This window comes from Perna viridis, chromosome 6 (genome assembly GCF_037379345.1).
Source record: "Perna viridis isolate PV_CMFRI_1.1 ecotype Kerala chromosome 6, ASM3737934v1, whole genome shotgun sequence".
Lineage (NCBI taxonomy): Eukaryota > Metazoa > Mollusca > Bivalvia > Mytilida > Mytilidae > Perna > Perna viridis.
Window position 1 is genome coordinate 40,977,263 of NC_142450.1, and position 16,853 is coordinate 40,994,115.

Here is a 16,853-nt window from a genome sequence, read left to right on the forward strand (position 1 = left end):
GTATGATAATATAAATGTCAGATTGTGGTTTTTAAAATATTAAATTGAAAAAGAAATCACACAGACTGTGATTTACAAAAAGTGATGCGACTAATATATCTAGGCCATATTAAAGAATATGTGTACTTCTTGTTGTGCTACCTGGTCTATTTCCACTCAAAAATAATGTACTTAAAGATTTTTCTTTCTATTAATTCTAGTTTTAAAAAAAAAATCTACGAAAACTTAAGGGTCCTTCCTTCCACCTTCTGTATATGTTCCAACTGGAATGAAATATCAATAAGTAAAACAAATTAAAATTAGGTTTAAAATAATACCGAAAGGAAAGTTATACATCTACGTCTGCACGTTAATTATTTTTTTCTCGGTCCAGATAAAATGGAGTGAATAACGCGTATGGGGCATCAAAAGATAATATTCTGCCATCTTAGGGACCAATCATTATTTATCCCTAAATGTGGGCCGGCAAAAGGCAAATTTCTATTGGACAAATAGAACTGATCCCTTTTCAAATCACAAATACCCCCCCCCCGTTTTTCAACAACTAAACAAATCTTAACCCCCCCCTTTTAAACGTATGATATAGGAAGCGTTTCTGCCAGGTTGCAATGCATTAAACAAAGAAATGTCAATTTTACAGTCTTAATTATACGCGAGTGTCAGTATTTCATAATGAATACTTGTATAATTTCAATGGTTTGGCATATAAGACTTGATGTGAAATGCTAATTTTTAGGTCAAATGTCAATATTTGGATCAAATCTAGTCAATTTTATTTGTTTACTATGTTTTAAGTCATTTCATGTAGTTGCCTACATTCATGAATTTTACAACCCCTAATCTGTTAAATCTGAATGACTTATCTATTTTGAATGACACTCTGTATATCTTCATTGTATAGCATCAGAAGCATTTCTGCCAAATTTCATGAGAATAGCTTTTATTGTATTATTATACTTGAGTGTCAGTATATACATATTTTTCATAATGAGAGCATTTATAATTTTGATAATATGATGTATAAAGTTTGCAGTATAAAGTACACATGTGTCACTTAGGAAGTGGTTTAATAAGCAGTAAGGCGGCAATTGCATTGATAATACACAGGGAGAGTTTTTATATGCAAACTGAAGTATAAATTTCCAACTAGATTGATCAGGGTTTAATTTGATATTCAGACTCTAGCAAAATGTAACATATATAATACACAGAAAGAAATGTTATACGCAAAGTTGATTAAAGAGGTGCATTTTACATACACAAAGAGTGATTTTATACATAGACTAGAGTAAAAATGTATATTACATATTCTGGGCACGTTCTATATACCGATTGGAGTATGAAGGGGTACGTGAGGGATACCATGTCCAGAACGGGGTATGAAAGAGCCATTTAATATACTTATCATAGGGTTTTTATATGCAGACTAGAGTATGAGAATGCATGCAATTTTATAATTACTTTTCTTATGATTGTAATGTTTATAACGAGTGCAAAATAAAGAAACTTTGCGAGATACACACTTTTTGAATAGTAAAATTAAACTACAAACTTTTCTTCTAACAACTGGCGCTAATTTTCCGCGCAACAGTGGATTAGCCGACTGTACTGGTAACCGATAACTTACAATGATTAACAATCTAGAATGCATTTGCACTACTACTTACATTGCTTATAATTATAAATGTAAATATATAATTTTAAATTGTTGACTGAAAAAAAAAGATACATCCATACATGTAAATATCTAGCCATCAATTTGACTGTCAAAAAAATATCAACACCCAAATTGATATTGATTCAGACTCTTCCAACTAAACTCAAGCGTGTAAAATTAAAAGATTCTTATATGCAGATGTCCGATGCACTAAAGTGATAAACAAAGCCAAGTTGCATTTCTAAAAGTCTATGACGCTCTTTTCATAGTATAAACGAAATATAAGAAGTTAAGTGTTTACAGTTTTCCTGTTACAATGAAGGGAAGTTACCGACATTTTATTTATATTTTAAAATGTTGCCACTGATAATAAGAAGGTCTCGCTTACAAAAGTGTAGTCATTATTTATGTTGAAACCATTATGATTAAGCTATTGAAGACAAGACAAAAATCAATAAGGAAGTTTATTCATTACCTTATTACTCGCTTTGTATGGCCCTGTGTAGTACTAACTACGTATAAATGTCAATATGTAACATTCAAAAATGCCAAAAATTTGCGCATGGGCTGGTCCGTCAGATTGAGTTGTAGCGTCAAGTATTTATTTCATTGGAAGTTGTACGAACTGCGTAAATATATCTGTGAGTTTCATTTAAAAAAATCAGTTTAGTGCTTTCAGTCATTTATCTTAGCATTTTTAAAAAGAAAATTTGGAGCAGGCACAGGTGTCTATGAGTAACGGATATACGGACAGAAATATTTTTTTCAACTTTATTCTTATAGTGTTATTTAATCACAATCTAATTCGGAGTTGTGGAAAGCTTAAATTATAGGTCAATATATGACCGAAGAGTTCATTGTTCAATAAAGATCTGGAAGATATAATTCGATGGAATGAAATGATAATTAGACTGAAGTCAGAACACCTCATTTACTAGAAGGCTGTTTCTACGTTAGCAAGAATGATGAATATAAAGCAGGAATTTATGTATTTGTGACATGTATCAACCTGTGTACTTTTAAATAAGCAATTATTCAAATTGAAAGGATGTTCTTGAATAATAATATCTATATTTGAACTCATGATAATGTAAAGATTAACAACCTCAATATATTTAATGGAGAGCATGATCACTACAACTATATACTAACAGATTATCGTTATTTTTGAAATTGTTGATTTTATTGTCGTTGCATTGTTTGATGATGGCCTCAAACAGAGTTGAAAATGAATATGTGATTCTTAAAGATGGTAACAAAATGCCGGTTATTGCATTGGGAACATCAAGGGTGAGTACCTTTCAATAATTAAACATCCAAAAAAATCATTTCAAAAAATGATTTTTTCTAATATTATTATACACATTAACCATTTGTCAGTTGAATTTAAAATAAACAAATATTCTTAAGTACCATTTTGTGTAAGAATCGAGCAATGGGTGGCACATCACTTTTCTCAGTTTGTTTTGTTTTGTTTTGTTTTGTTTTGTTTTTTGTTTTGCCTCAGATATATTCAATACATCTAGTACACACAAGAAGAGTTATCCTGATGCATCTGCGACGTAAATTTTCCATTAATTTGACCTATCAATATCTTAAAAAGGCAAATTTTCAAGTTCTTTTATTTCTTATTTCTGTGGGTTATCAGGTACTTATTCAACGCAATAAAATCTCAGTATATTATTTTTTTGATTCATGTGCTAAACCTTATACACATTTTGCCCTTTTTTTTAGAATAACTTAAAGCGATCTTCAATCTTTCGATATTTCATCTGTGGCAACATCCCTTCAGAACCTGCTTTTGGAGTGTTCATATCACAACTCGTGCGTTATGCCAGAGCTTGTCGAAACTACGCAGACTTTTTGTATCGTGCCAGAACTTTGAACAAAAAGGCTTCTGGAACAGGGTTATGTTGTTGCACGATTGAAGTAATCACAACAGAAGTTTTATGGTCGTCATTATGAACTCGTCATTCGTTACGGTCGATCCGTCTGCGCCATGAAAAATGTATTCAACGTATCATAGTTTTCCTTTCCTCGTTTGTCTATCCTGGACTTGACATTTTATGAGCAACTCGGCGGATGTTCCTACAAAAGCAGAGGACGCTTACCTTGCCGGTGCACCTGGTCCATGCTCCCAGTTTTAAGTGGAGTTCGATTTGCTCATTTGCTTTCGTTACTTTGTATGCATGATTTTAGTTACTTCATTTTTTTTTCTGACTAGAATATGCTTATAAAATCCCAAAATCCCAAGAAAATCTTTTCAAAAGAGTATAATATCTAACTTATCAAAATATTTTCTTTCGTTGCGTGTTCGGGTGCGTAAAAGGGGTATATGGACATACCAATATGATCTTCTTACATTGACTTTTCTGATGATTTTCTACGACCGCAATATTCAGTGAATTCATATCTTGTACTACAAGTGAAAGTAATTTAGCAAAACGACTCATATCTCACCTTGTTTTCTTGACAATGTGATGTCTTTGAGACACAATAATTTACCTTTGTGATGTTGTCTTCCTTTGATTACAAAATGTGTAAGAGAATAAGGGAAATGGAACCAGAGTTCGAACTGAATAACAAAGAACATAGTCCTGGAAGAGTAATCAAGGGAACCAAGGTTATAGTGGTAATAAAAAAAGTGTAATCCAGAGACAAAGACCAGACATGGAAAACAGACATACACAACAAAGGACACAACGTAACTCAAATCACACATACAAAGTAACAAAAGCAAATGAGCAACTCGGACTCCACTACAAACTGGGAGCATGGACCAGGTGTACCGGTAGGGTAAGCGTCCTTTGGTTTTCTAGAAATACCCGCCGAGTTGCTCATGGAAAAACGGCTAGACAAGGAATGTAGACATACACAACAAGAAGCACGAAATTACAAACATAAACATGAAAATAGAAACGAAGGTAAATTAGCAACCCATGCCTCTTGCAAAAAGGGTGAATGGACCAGATGAACCGATAGGGAAATGTCTTTTGCTTATTTAAAAAAAAAACACCCGTTGTTCATAAAATGTCACGTAGAAGAGCGAAGAAAAGAAACTTCTGACACTATGAACAAATTGGTTTTCATATATATGACGATCCATGAGTTCATAATGTCGACCATACAACCTTTTTAGTGATAGCGTCAAGATCTTGTAGCAATATAAACCATGTTTCAGAAAGCTAATTGTAAGAAGTTTAGCATGGTCAAATGTGTAGTTTCGGCAGGCTAAGGTAAAACGTATAAATGGCAATATAAAAACTCCTTACCAGGTGCTGCAGTGATGTCCCAACCAATACAAGAAAAGTAGACGATACTAAACGAAAAGTCTGCATTTGTCGTAGAGATAAGTCATGAGTTTGTCCCTTTCGACCGCTCAGAGTATGTCATGATATGAGGCTGACTTCATATTGCATGCAATATTCTTTATCTCAAGTTTTGTTTTGTTTTGTTTTTTTTTGTTTTTTGTTTTTTTGTTTTTTTTGGGGGGTTTTGGGGGGGTAGATGCGGGTTTATGCTATGATTTATGCTATCATTAAATACTATTTTGCTTTTTGTAGTCTCTTGAAAACCTTATCAAATGCATTTTCTCTGAAGTTGCATAGAATAAAAGTAGATATACCAAACCAATATTCTCAAATAATAAGGCCCCGTGCAGGTCCGAGTGTTAAAAGAATAGGCCTGCAGCAGCGCTAAGCTTGTCGTATAAGGCGACTAAATAGTGCTCAGAAACCTAGCCTTACCCATCCCCCCCTTTTTCCAGTGGCAATCAAAATTTGTCGACCCTATTATCCTTGTGACCCATCCTTTTTTTTCATTTCATGTTCATTTTATCATCCATTTCATGTTCATTGTCTGAATATAGCTAAAATATTATTGCTGCTCGGGCGTTAAATCCCAACAAACAAACAAACAAACAAACAATCAAATAATAAGCTGTGGTACAAGCGTATTTTTTTCCAAACTATACTTTTTTACTAACAGATCAAGCCTGATGAAGTAGATGATGTTTTTAAAACGACAATTGAACTGGGATATCGTCACTTTGACACTGCACAAATGTATAAAAATAAAACTGTAGTGGGAAAAGTATAAATTCCATCCTATCAAAAGGTCAAATTAGACGTGAGGAATTGTTCATTACCACTAAGGTAAGTAACTAAATATTGACATACATATATTCAAAACGGTAATGTAATTCATTCTACATACGGTAAACCGTAAAATTTTTGCGGCAGTTTTATTTTCAATACTTTCGCACCAAAACCTGTAACGCTAAAATCAAACTGTCGCGATTTTTTCCGTCGAAGAACATAACAGTACAATTTAATAAACGATCGCGAATTTAAATCTGCGCAAAAGCAGATAGATAGCAGAAACCGCGAAAAAAAAAGACGGTGCAAAAATTTCCAAGTGTACAGTATATTTTTGAATATCATGTACTATTTTTAATTCTTTAAATTAGTCGTTACTTTCATGTTGACTTTAAAGCAAAGGTCTTACATGTATGATTAGTCACACAATAGAACGAGAATTTCCATTTGTGACATAATATATACATTAAGCACACGAGATTAGAGATGTCTTAACAAACTTAAACTTAAAACTTTTAAAATAACATTTAAAAATTTGGAAAAGAAAACAGAAAGAGATTGGTAAACTGAGACAGACATTAAAAAAAAATATAAAGTATCACACACAGAGTAAGTATCTCAGGTTTTGAGAAACACTGTTGTTTTACTCATGTCATCTCTGGTTAAATGGAGATGTGTAGTAAAACAATGTAGCAAATGACCTCTAGTTGCAAATGACAGTCGTATAGAGCTCAAAAAGATTCTTCATATAGAGGATGAGTAATTCCATGTAACTTTCGACAATGTATGATTTACACAGCCGAGGATTCAACATTAATGTAGGAAAAACATTTTATGAAAAAAAACAAAACAAAACAACAAAAAAAAAAAAAAAAAAAAAAAACAACAACAACAATAAAAAAAAAAAGAAACATAAAACTTAATATTTCTTATCTAACAACACTTGCATGTTGTTTCCGAGAGACATTTTTATATTACTTTACTTTTTGTAGATTGCTCCATATTATGAAGAACCAGGCGATATAGAACGTGAGCTCACAGATATGCTATCAACCTTAAAGCTAGAATATGTAGACGCATGTTTGATCCATTTTCCTGTTAGTTTTAAGGTAAGCAAAACAGAAAATATTTATATTGTATACAAAAAATACATTAAACATATTGGTTTGTAACAAAAATTTCTACTATCGTTTTTTGTCGATAGATGTGATGTTCAAGTTGTTTCCCTTTCTTTTTTTCTGTGTTTTATGTTAGAATAAAAAATGAAAGAATTGTTTGGGACATCACGTAGATGAGAATTGTTTGGGATATCACGGAGATAATTTTAGAAATATAGTATTTTTTTAAGTTCTAACAAATCCTGAATCATCTTTCGAGGAATGAATCGAATGAGGAATGTTCGGTAGGGACCAAGGTTACATTTTAACATTTATTTCCTTACATAACGTTCATTTCAATATTCGGCATTTCAGATCGCACAGAGTTGGGTTGCAGTTGACTTGAGAGGGGTCGGTCAGAGGTCCCATTTCAAATGAAATACGTTTCAAGTTTATTTGGGTTTTTATGATTGCATATAACTTGCATTTACAATTAATACTAGCTATCAATAACCATGATGAATTTCTTTGTTACATTACCAACACACTAATTAAGTATTCATTGTTCGTAATAATTAAGTTAATACTCCTCAATGGAAATAGAAAAAGAGGGTAATGTAATTTTCTACATAAATAAACCCCGAAATATTTATTTTCAAGAAACAATTTAAAAAAAAGTTAAAAATATTACAACTACTCCTAGATTTCTGATTCAACGCATACAGATACTGTAAACCTCATATTTTATTCTTTTTTTAGTAACGCTTATTATATAAATCATAAAAAAGGGGAAATTATAGAATTTCAAAATTTGTTCGATATCACCTGTTATTGTTATCTTTACCGAGTACCGTAGTTGAAAGAAGCTTTTGTCTGATGCAGTACATTTAAGTAGTGTCTACGCTTTCAAATCAGCCCAAGTGATAAACATTTAAATTGTTCGAACTTGAGTTCGAGTTCGGAGAAACATTGCCACCCCTACCAGTGAAAAATACATCCACATGAACCAAAATAATAATTTTGAGCTTATAAACGGTGTACATGTTGGGTACTATTATCTAAATCATCTATATATTTAACATATTTGCTCATTCCAGGCACGTATTTGACAATAATGATTAAAAAAGGATTTTTTGGAATTTCATATTTTCCTCCATTTTCCAGGTATTGGCATTTATTCAAATACCGTAATTCAAACTAGCTTTTGTATGTTCAAGTTCATTTATATGGAATATGAGCTTTCTAATGAGCCAAATGTATAATATGAAATTTTACAAGTTCAATTATGTAAAAAATTGCCATAAACATGTTAATTTTTAGCATTTAATCGATGTAAAAAAATGTCGATGTTTTCGTCATATCAGCTCATTTCAGTCACGTTTCTTTTACTGTTTCAAGGTGACATTAATGAGTTTTCATAAACTAGGAGGAATGTTTGGAATTTCATATTTTCTTCAACTTAACCTGTAATGCACAAGCATACTTCACACAAGATTTGCATATTCAAACATATTTATGTAAAATCTTAGCTTTCGTATGAACCATCTGAATGCAGAATTAAACGTATTTCGGGCCATTTTGGGATTTTGAGATTAAAGTGTCCTAACAAATGACAACATGTCATAGTGAATTTTTCTCTATTTAATCCTACCAAAATTATCCGACGATTCAAATGAAGTAGTAAAGGACGGAAATTCACTTGTCTCGTTTTCACTTGTCTGTCTCATTACAACCAACACTTTGTATATTTCAGGAACAGAATGGTCACGACTGTTTCTCTTTGTCTTCTGAAACACATCTGAAAATACCTTTATAATCATTATTTCATAACTGGTTTGTTCTTATTATTTTTGATTTGCGATTACAGTTTGGTTATGGAAAGGTGTAACGCCTTAACTGTTATGGGTGGGTGAAGAATGGAAGGACTCACGTCTAAGTTCCATAAATTTTCTACATAATGCTTTTCTTACATAAACCATAGCCCTATTGAGCTATAATAATTCATACATATTTTTGAAATGAATTTTATAGTTGTATCATAATAAACATAAGGATTAATGGTCAAACGATGCACTCATTTGCCTGATAATGCGGGGTGTCATTAAATCAACTTCCATTTAAGGTCAACGTCGCAGTAATGTTTTAGCAAACAAGTAACACTTTGGGGAAGGGATTATTTGTTTTAGTTTTATATTTATATTATTTCATAAAATCCTTGAACCATATACTCATTCATACACTCGAAAATGGCACTGTTTAATGGTATCTAACAATTTTTATTTGATTTTTCTTGATGGGAAAACTCAGTTTTTAGAGAATATTAAGAATTCATTAATTTATTTATAGTGCTTGAAATGGTATAAAATAATATGTTTAATTTATTTTAAAAGAATATTTTACATAAACATCTGTATGGTAAATTTTCAAACTTTAGTTGTGAAAAGCCTTTTCCAAGAGGATAAAATTGGTGGGGAAATATTTAATATGGTCTCACTAAACACCATTATTTTACATGTTATAAAAGTAATTTTCAAAGTTTCAATGCTCTTTAGGGTAAGTGAAATCTTAATGTTGCATACCATTGCAAAGCTTGGAAAATAAGGTCTTCAAAATCATTAAACTAATGGTATGATGATTTTAGAAATTTTTCACAATTTTTTTCACTAAAAACTACAACTTAAATGTAGTTGCAGAAATCAACTTGAATACACACATTTTACCTTTTCTTATAACTGACAGCATAGAGGCACATTATTCACACGTGCAAACAATATTAATACACTTTTATAGTAATTTACAAATATGATTTTAAAGTCCACATTCTTAGCTTTGTTTTTAATCGACATACTCACAGAATATGCATTTACAATGCATTCATTTAAATTCAGTGTATTTTGTTACTACATGAAAGGGTGGGCATTTGATCCAGAAGTGGTAAGTAAAGACCTTAAGAAAATGTTATATATTACATTTTATAAAAAAAAGGCTTGTAGTAATTCAAACGAAATAAAGATCCTTTTTATAAAATCTCTACTTTATATTCTCATTGAAATAAGACGCTTTTGACATTTTATTCAGGACAAAATAATATATAACAAATTAAATATAGGTTTTCTTTTTATTACAAAAATATCCAATGGTTTCGATTTCATTTTAATCGGAAAAGTATAATTTGAAGTCAACTTTTACTTCAATTTGAGAAAAGTGGAAAATAATTATTTTTGATACAACTTATCATTCAATAGCAACCGCAAAATATAAAAAGACATTTAAACACAAAACTCATTGTATTGTTTTCAGAAGGAATTACAACCAATTATTAACGACATGTCAATACCTTTTCCTGAAGATGATTCCCCATATGTCAATGCTTACACTGATCATCTCATCTTATGGAAGGTGAGATGTTAATCATTAGAGTAAACACCAAACTATTACATATATAAACGTTGTTATAGCACGAAAATTATCCAAAGTAAAGAATATTGTTAAAAATTGAGTCTCAACTATTCCTTCCTCAAAGAGGTATTAATAACGACCAAATATGAAAAACAAGTGTATTTGTTTTGGTCATAGATTTAAGTAAAGTTGGGGATAAAAAATAAAGCACTGCTTTTGGTAGAATAAAGACTACGAGTACGAAAAAATTAAAACACATGTCAATTCCTGTGAAAAATCAAAACACTTATATGGTCTACTACACCTTCAAATGGCTTCATTTCATCTAGCTAGCCATTTTTGTTATACCTGACTTATTTTTTCGATTATTACTGAGAAATATAAGAAAATGTCAGTCAAATGAATTATCAAAAACGGTGTTTAATATGTTTTATGCATTGCCCATGTACTAAAACTATACATTGAACGTTTATGATGTTATATCGCTGATGCCTCGATCAGTGGGAATATGCCAGACTTCCTAAAAAAACATGATGTGCGTCTGCGTTAAAATTTCAAACAATCACATCCTGACTTCGTCACTTCCGAAATGCGTCACTACCGACAGCAAGATTTTGACAGAGGATCTACATTTATATGCGCCATTTAAAAAAATGAACACATTTTAAGTGTCGAAGGACAGTATATATTCACTTCTATTAGCGTTGTATTGCATGTTAATACCACTTCGTCGAACATCAGGAATTAGAGGACATGAACGAGAAACATTTGACAAAGTCTATTGGATTGTCAAATTTTAGCCAGCAACAAATACAAAATATCATGGATAACTGTAGGATACCCCCATCTTTGTTACAAGTGAGTATAATAGTATTTGGATACCTATAAAGAGTATGTTTAATTATTAAAAAATGAAACATGTTGGAGCATGTGCATGATACGACGACTTGATGACCGTACATTAAATGCAACAAGTTTGAACCATTAAGTTAAAAAAAAAATCCATCAAATACGTGGGCTAAGTTAGCCTAGTCCCCAAAATATCAGCACATCAATAGGTACCCTCCGATTGCAGAATCATGCATTGATAGTTTTTTTGTCACATTTCATACATCGTCTAGGCAAAGAGGCAAAAATCCAGTATGTTTATTTTTCGATTCTTGTGGTTCTTTTTATACTGCATGAATAAGTAAATCAACATTAAAGGGTATTTTTAGGTGGCCTAATGTATCAACTTTTAAATGGTATAAAAAATGTTATGGTCATTCAAACGGAGAAATGCACTCTCCTACGCATAGAAAAATTCATAAATTGACATATTTTCAATGTTATAAATAAGTGAATTAATGCTTCAATACAAAATGGCTTCTTTGGTATTTGTTGTATCGTAAGTGATACTTTAGGTTTTATGTACATAACTTTCTAGGAAATAATCCATAGTTGTTGAACCATTTTTCGAATCAATGCTTATTAATTTTGGTAGGTTGAATGCCATGTTTATCTTCAAATACCCGAATTAGTCAGCTACTGTCACCAGAATGGTATATACATGACTTCTTATGCGCCACTAGCATCCCTGGTTTGAAGAAGCATGATATTAGGTATAATATTACTCTCTATAGCAGGAAAGTATATCAGACCTTAATGCTACGCAGAAATAGGAATTCTTTATATCTACATATGTACATGTTCGATTATTTCAGACATTGACCACCATGTATCTTCAAGATAAAATGCATAGATCACGCAAAAATGTGTTTTGTAAGAAATGACTACCTACAATGAATCGAAATAACTCAACAAGAGGAACTCTTTGAACCAAAGAAAAAAAAGATGAAAACACAGAAACACCAAAATAAGTGATAAGAAATGAAACACTTTTATTTCCCGGTTTCCACGCAATCTGTCCCCCTCCTGTCCTATATAAAACATATGATTAAATATTTCTAATGAATTCTACCTGAGTCGAACCAAAAAGTAGTACTTCAAAGTCACTGAATTTTAGCCGAACTTGGATGTGGTGCAAAAATGTTTCATAAATTACTCAAAATGATGTACAAAATCTTTGGAATGTCTGACAAAATTAAATATACATGAATACTGAATGGCGGGATTTATTTAAGCATTACCTCTATCTAGGTATAGATAATAACAGTAAAATAATTAAACTTTCTTTCCACTATAAGTGGAGTGTCCCTTAAATATTTCGGAATTTTGAGTGGTTCTTTATATCCACATAGTTAAACGATATGGCTACAACCAAAATTTCAGTACACAATTGGAAGCCTATGGAATCAATACTTCAAATTATTTTGCCATATGTTCCAGTCAGTTGACATTTTTGTTCTCGACAGGTTATGTCCTCAAAACAGGACGTTTCCAACAACACACATAACTATATATACACCGGTCTTTAAAGATAGGACGTATTGCAGTATATTATTGTTTCTTTTGATTGATTATCTCCCTTTCCGGAGCATTTATATCAGTCCTGGAGCTTTGGTTATTGTGTAACTTCTGGTTTCCCTTATCTCCAGTTTTTAAATATTGGTTATATCAGTCCTGGAGCTTTAGTTATTGTGTAACTTCTGGTTTCCCTTATCTCCAGTTTTTAAATATTGCTTTTAATTTTTGTTATCATACCCTCCAGTTTCAGAAACAAATCACTGGGATCTTCAGAAAGCACTTTGTCCGTCCGTATATTTGTCTAATCACGTCTTCTTTAAAAAGATCTTATCGCAATTATTTTATTCGACCGCTTATATTCCGGGTACAATATTATCCTGTGTCAAACATTAAATCACAATCAAAATTCGGAGTTGTATAATACTTAGCTATTGCGTCCCTTTTCGTCCCTTTCATTCAGAGTTCGAGCTCTACCGACGCCTTTTGTTCCAAGTTGCCATAACTACAGATATTTATATTACATTTAATGTATAAAAATCAGGTAAGATTTTGTTTTTCTCGAGGGGAGAGGTGTTGTTTAATATTGGATGCAGTGTGTCTGTAATTCCACATTTCAGATACCAAGAAGTAAACATTTTACACGATTCAGTTGTACAGCGGATAGCAGATTCCCATGTGAAAACACCAGCACAGGTTACTTAGCAAGAATAAAATTACATAGGGTTCATATGAAAATCCGTGGAAAAATACAACCGGTAACCCTAAAGAGATAAAAACCGAAAAAAATAAATGAACTATTCAGTACATATCTAAACAAGCAGATAGAGAAAAGAAAATTTTCAACTTTAAATCAATATTGAAGCATGCATGCACAATATCATACTAATACCAACAAGTGTTTCGATTGTATTTTTTTTAAAGTAAATTCAACATTTATTCAGTTCTGCATAGTTTTAGTCAATACAATACTATTGGTCACATCGTATGCAGCTTCGATATCTCAGAATAAAGCTATTTGTTATTAGACCGTTCTAAATAATAAGTTCGACATTGTATATACTGTTTTCTCAAACCTGATCGGAAAGCAAGGTAAAACAAATATCTGTATTAATGGATTAAACTGGCATCTAAAATAATCTCCGACAGGAAAGGAAGAAATGTTACTCGTCACATTATTGATAGACGAAGATTCGATAAGCATGAAAAAATTTCAATAAATCTTATCAAAGTACAAAAACTTTGATTTGATTAACTTTATCGTCCTATGAATTTTTGCTTACTCATTTTAGATTGCTTTGCGATATAATTTTCAACGTGGTCTCGGAATAGTTTGTAAAAGTTCTAATTTGAAACGCTTGAAACAGAACAGAAGCGTAAGTTTAAAAACAAAATTACTCGGTATAATCTTGATCTTTATGTTTAGTCAGTCTGAAATGTATTTATCAACCCTGTGACATAAAGAGTCAAAAGTTAGATAATTGACACCCCTAGATCATGTGTCGTCAGAATTTTATCCCCAACTTTTTAAAACCTTACTCCTCTTAATCAATAATCACCATTTGCCTAATATTGAAAGAGTCAACAAGGGAACCAAGATTTGAGGGTAATCAAAAGAATATATTCCAATGATAAATAAAAGACAGTGAAAATAGACGACACGCATGACAAAGAATGTTAAAAAACCAAAATAGCACGTACAAATTAACACACGTGACTCCACTGAAAAAGGAACAGGTACACCGGTATGTAAGCCTCCTTTTTTGTAGAAACATCCACTGAGTTGCTCATAAAATATCACGTCCGGGGTAGACAAAAGAGCAATTGAAAACTTTGATACGGTAAACATATCGGTTCTTCTGATATAGATAGGTACTGCATTACGAACCACAAGTTTTCGATGATCCTATACGAAACATATATATGAAATATATGTCTTTTCTAATACTACCAGCAAATATTAATTAATATGCAGGAACTTTGATTACCACCCAGTCATGATTAACTTTCTGTATGGAATTTCCCGCCGATATATATATATATATATATATATATATATATATATATATATATATATATATATATATATATATATATATATATATATATATATATATAGAAAGGTCTGAAAAATTCCCAACGATGTTAGAACTGTCAAATTTGCGATGCAAATTTTTGGTCCTTTCCTCCGCGGGACTCGAACTTGTACCGCTGTGACATCTTTGGCAACACCGCCTGCACAAAGTCTATTCGCTACACTGCTCCATCGGATCAAATTGATACAGGCAGTGTTCCCATAGATGTCACAGCGGTACAAGTTCGAGTCCCGCAGAGGGAACGACCAAAAATTTGCATCGCAAATTTGACAGTTCTAACATCGTTCGGAATTTTTACATACCTCCCCTGTATCAATTTGATCCGATGGAGCAGTGTAGCGAATAGAGTCGTCACATTCTGAGACGTTGTATAATATTGATTTTTTGTGACATGCATCATTAATTTGATCCTCTATCCTACATAATAACATCTAAATGAACCGTCCCATACTACCATACATCGTGTACTAAGTTACAGCCCTAGATTAATCCTACGAGAATGAATGACCTGGCCAGCGAAGCTATATTTCTATATAGCCTAGCTGGCCGAGTGGTCTAGGTCGCTGGACTTTGTGCAGGTGGTGTTGCCATAGATGTCACAGCGGTACAAGTACGAGTCCCGCGGAGGGAACGGCCAAAATTTGCATTGCAAATTTGACAGTTCTAACATCGTTTGGAATTTTTCAGGCCTTTTCTATACGTTTGTATGTCTTCCCTGTATCAATTTGATCCGATGGAGCAGTGTAGCAAATAGAGTCGTCACAGATATATATATATATATATATTGATGTTGAACCCAAATATATTTCGCTCAAGTTTAATTTTAAGTATGTCTTCACTTTTCAAAGTTATTGTAATAATTGATATTATTGTTAAAAGGATTCCGAATCTGTTCCGAAGTGAAGAAAAATCTTCAAAAATGCTTTTAAAAATGCTATACTTCTAACCACTATTATGATCGAAACTACATCTAATCTATTTTTAGTTATTTGATTTTTCGTTAACATCAAATGACATGGAAGACCTAAAAAGCCTTGACAGGTGTTATCGAATTTTTATCTTTGAGACATTGTCGTAAGTATTCTCATTATGTCAAGTGGTATATTGGTGGGTTACTTCACAATTAATTAATATTTTGTCACAGAGTAAAATCAAATTGGCTGTTATCAGCATGTTTGTTCTTAGTATAATTACAGTGCTTTGATTTGCTCGATTTAATCTCGCAAAATCTGAATACCATACGAAAACCTAATCTTACTCTGATCTCGTAAAAACCAGTAAATACAACAACCGAAATCGACAAATACCATCAGCCATAGAAAATAAAATTACACAAACATTTCTCATCAGTAAATTGAATCATATGAAAACCTGAATCCCTTCGATGGTTACACCGGACATGGTTAGTTGCATTTTAAAGGCAGAAGGTCTAACTGAAAGATTGATGTAATTCGAAAGAGTCGTACAGCTCAATTATAATTTTGAATGTTCTTATCAGAAGGATTTCTATCTTTTTTAGCCTAAAAAATCATCCAGAAAACCCTTTCCCGGACGTAAAATAAATGTGAACCTGTAAAAAAAGCGTTTCCGTTAAATTACCTGACGTATATATAATGATTCATGTACGTAAAATAATCTGGTTTGTTCAAAGAGAATTAATCAAACAAGAGATTGTTATAAATCAACTTAAATTTTCTAAATTTAATTAAATTAATTCGATGTAGATACGATAGTTGTCATATTATTTTGCAAAATGAATTAAAAACACATCTGGATATTTTATTTTTATCAATATGGCCATATGCTGATGTGTTATACACAATCGCAAGGTTATTTTCATTTGGTTTCATCGTTTGCCATGTTTGAACAATAACATTAAATAGATTTGTGTGAAAAGTTATGAAGTTACTGTATCATGCCTGAGTCACTTAGTCAGCACGACCCACAGCTATTCATACAAACAGGAAGAGGACAGAATCAATAATGCATCTATATTTGCCCAAAATGTTTCAGACCGTATTGCATATAACACTGCAAGCGCCATGACTTCAATACATTCAGTCGGAGCCAGATTTGATTGATTAAAACAGAACAAAACAGCTCA

At 32.0% G+C, this 16,853-nt stretch overlaps 1 protein-coding gene across 1 annotated transcript; it reads left to right on the top strand.

Annotated features, from left to right (window-relative positions):
* Positions 1 to 2,758: 2,758 nt before the first annotated feature.
* Positions 2,759 to 16,633, top strand: LOC148614978 (aldo-keto reductase family 1 member A1-like). The gene is made up of 10 exons (XM_088586212.1): positions 2,759 to 2,947; positions 5,645 to 5,811; positions 6,747 to 6,863; positions 10,152 to 10,250; positions 10,992 to 11,108; positions 11,734 to 11,851; positions 13,274 to 13,349; positions 13,946 to 14,029; positions 15,735 to 15,823; positions 16,269 to 16,633. Exons 3-6 carry the CDS (start codon positions 6,798 to 6,800, stop codon positions 11,833 to 11,835), a joined length of 384 nt encoding a protein of 127 aa, XP_088442338.1. The 5' UTR covers positions 2,759 to 2,947; positions 5,645 to 5,811; positions 6,747 to 6,797; the 3' UTR covers positions 11,836 to 11,851; positions 13,274 to 13,349; positions 13,946 to 14,029; positions 15,735 to 15,823; positions 16,269 to 16,633.
* The last annotated feature ends 220 nt before the right edge of the window (positions 16,634 to 16,853 follow it).

Excerpts from the sequence above, each read along its gene's own strand:
- LOC148614978 (XM_088586212.1), top strand. The coding sequence starts at position 6,798 with ATGCTATCAACCTTAAAGCTAGAATATGTAGACGCATGTTTGATCCAT. Across the intron at positions 6,864-10,151 it reads ATTTTCCTGTTAGTTTTAAG|AAGGAATTACAACCAATTAT; the intron begins GTAAGCAAAACA and ends TATTGTTTTCAG. Across the intron at positions 10,251-10,991 it reads ATCATCTCATCTTATGGAAG|GAATTAGAGGACATGAACGA; the intron begins GTGAGATGTTAA and ends GTCGAACATCAG.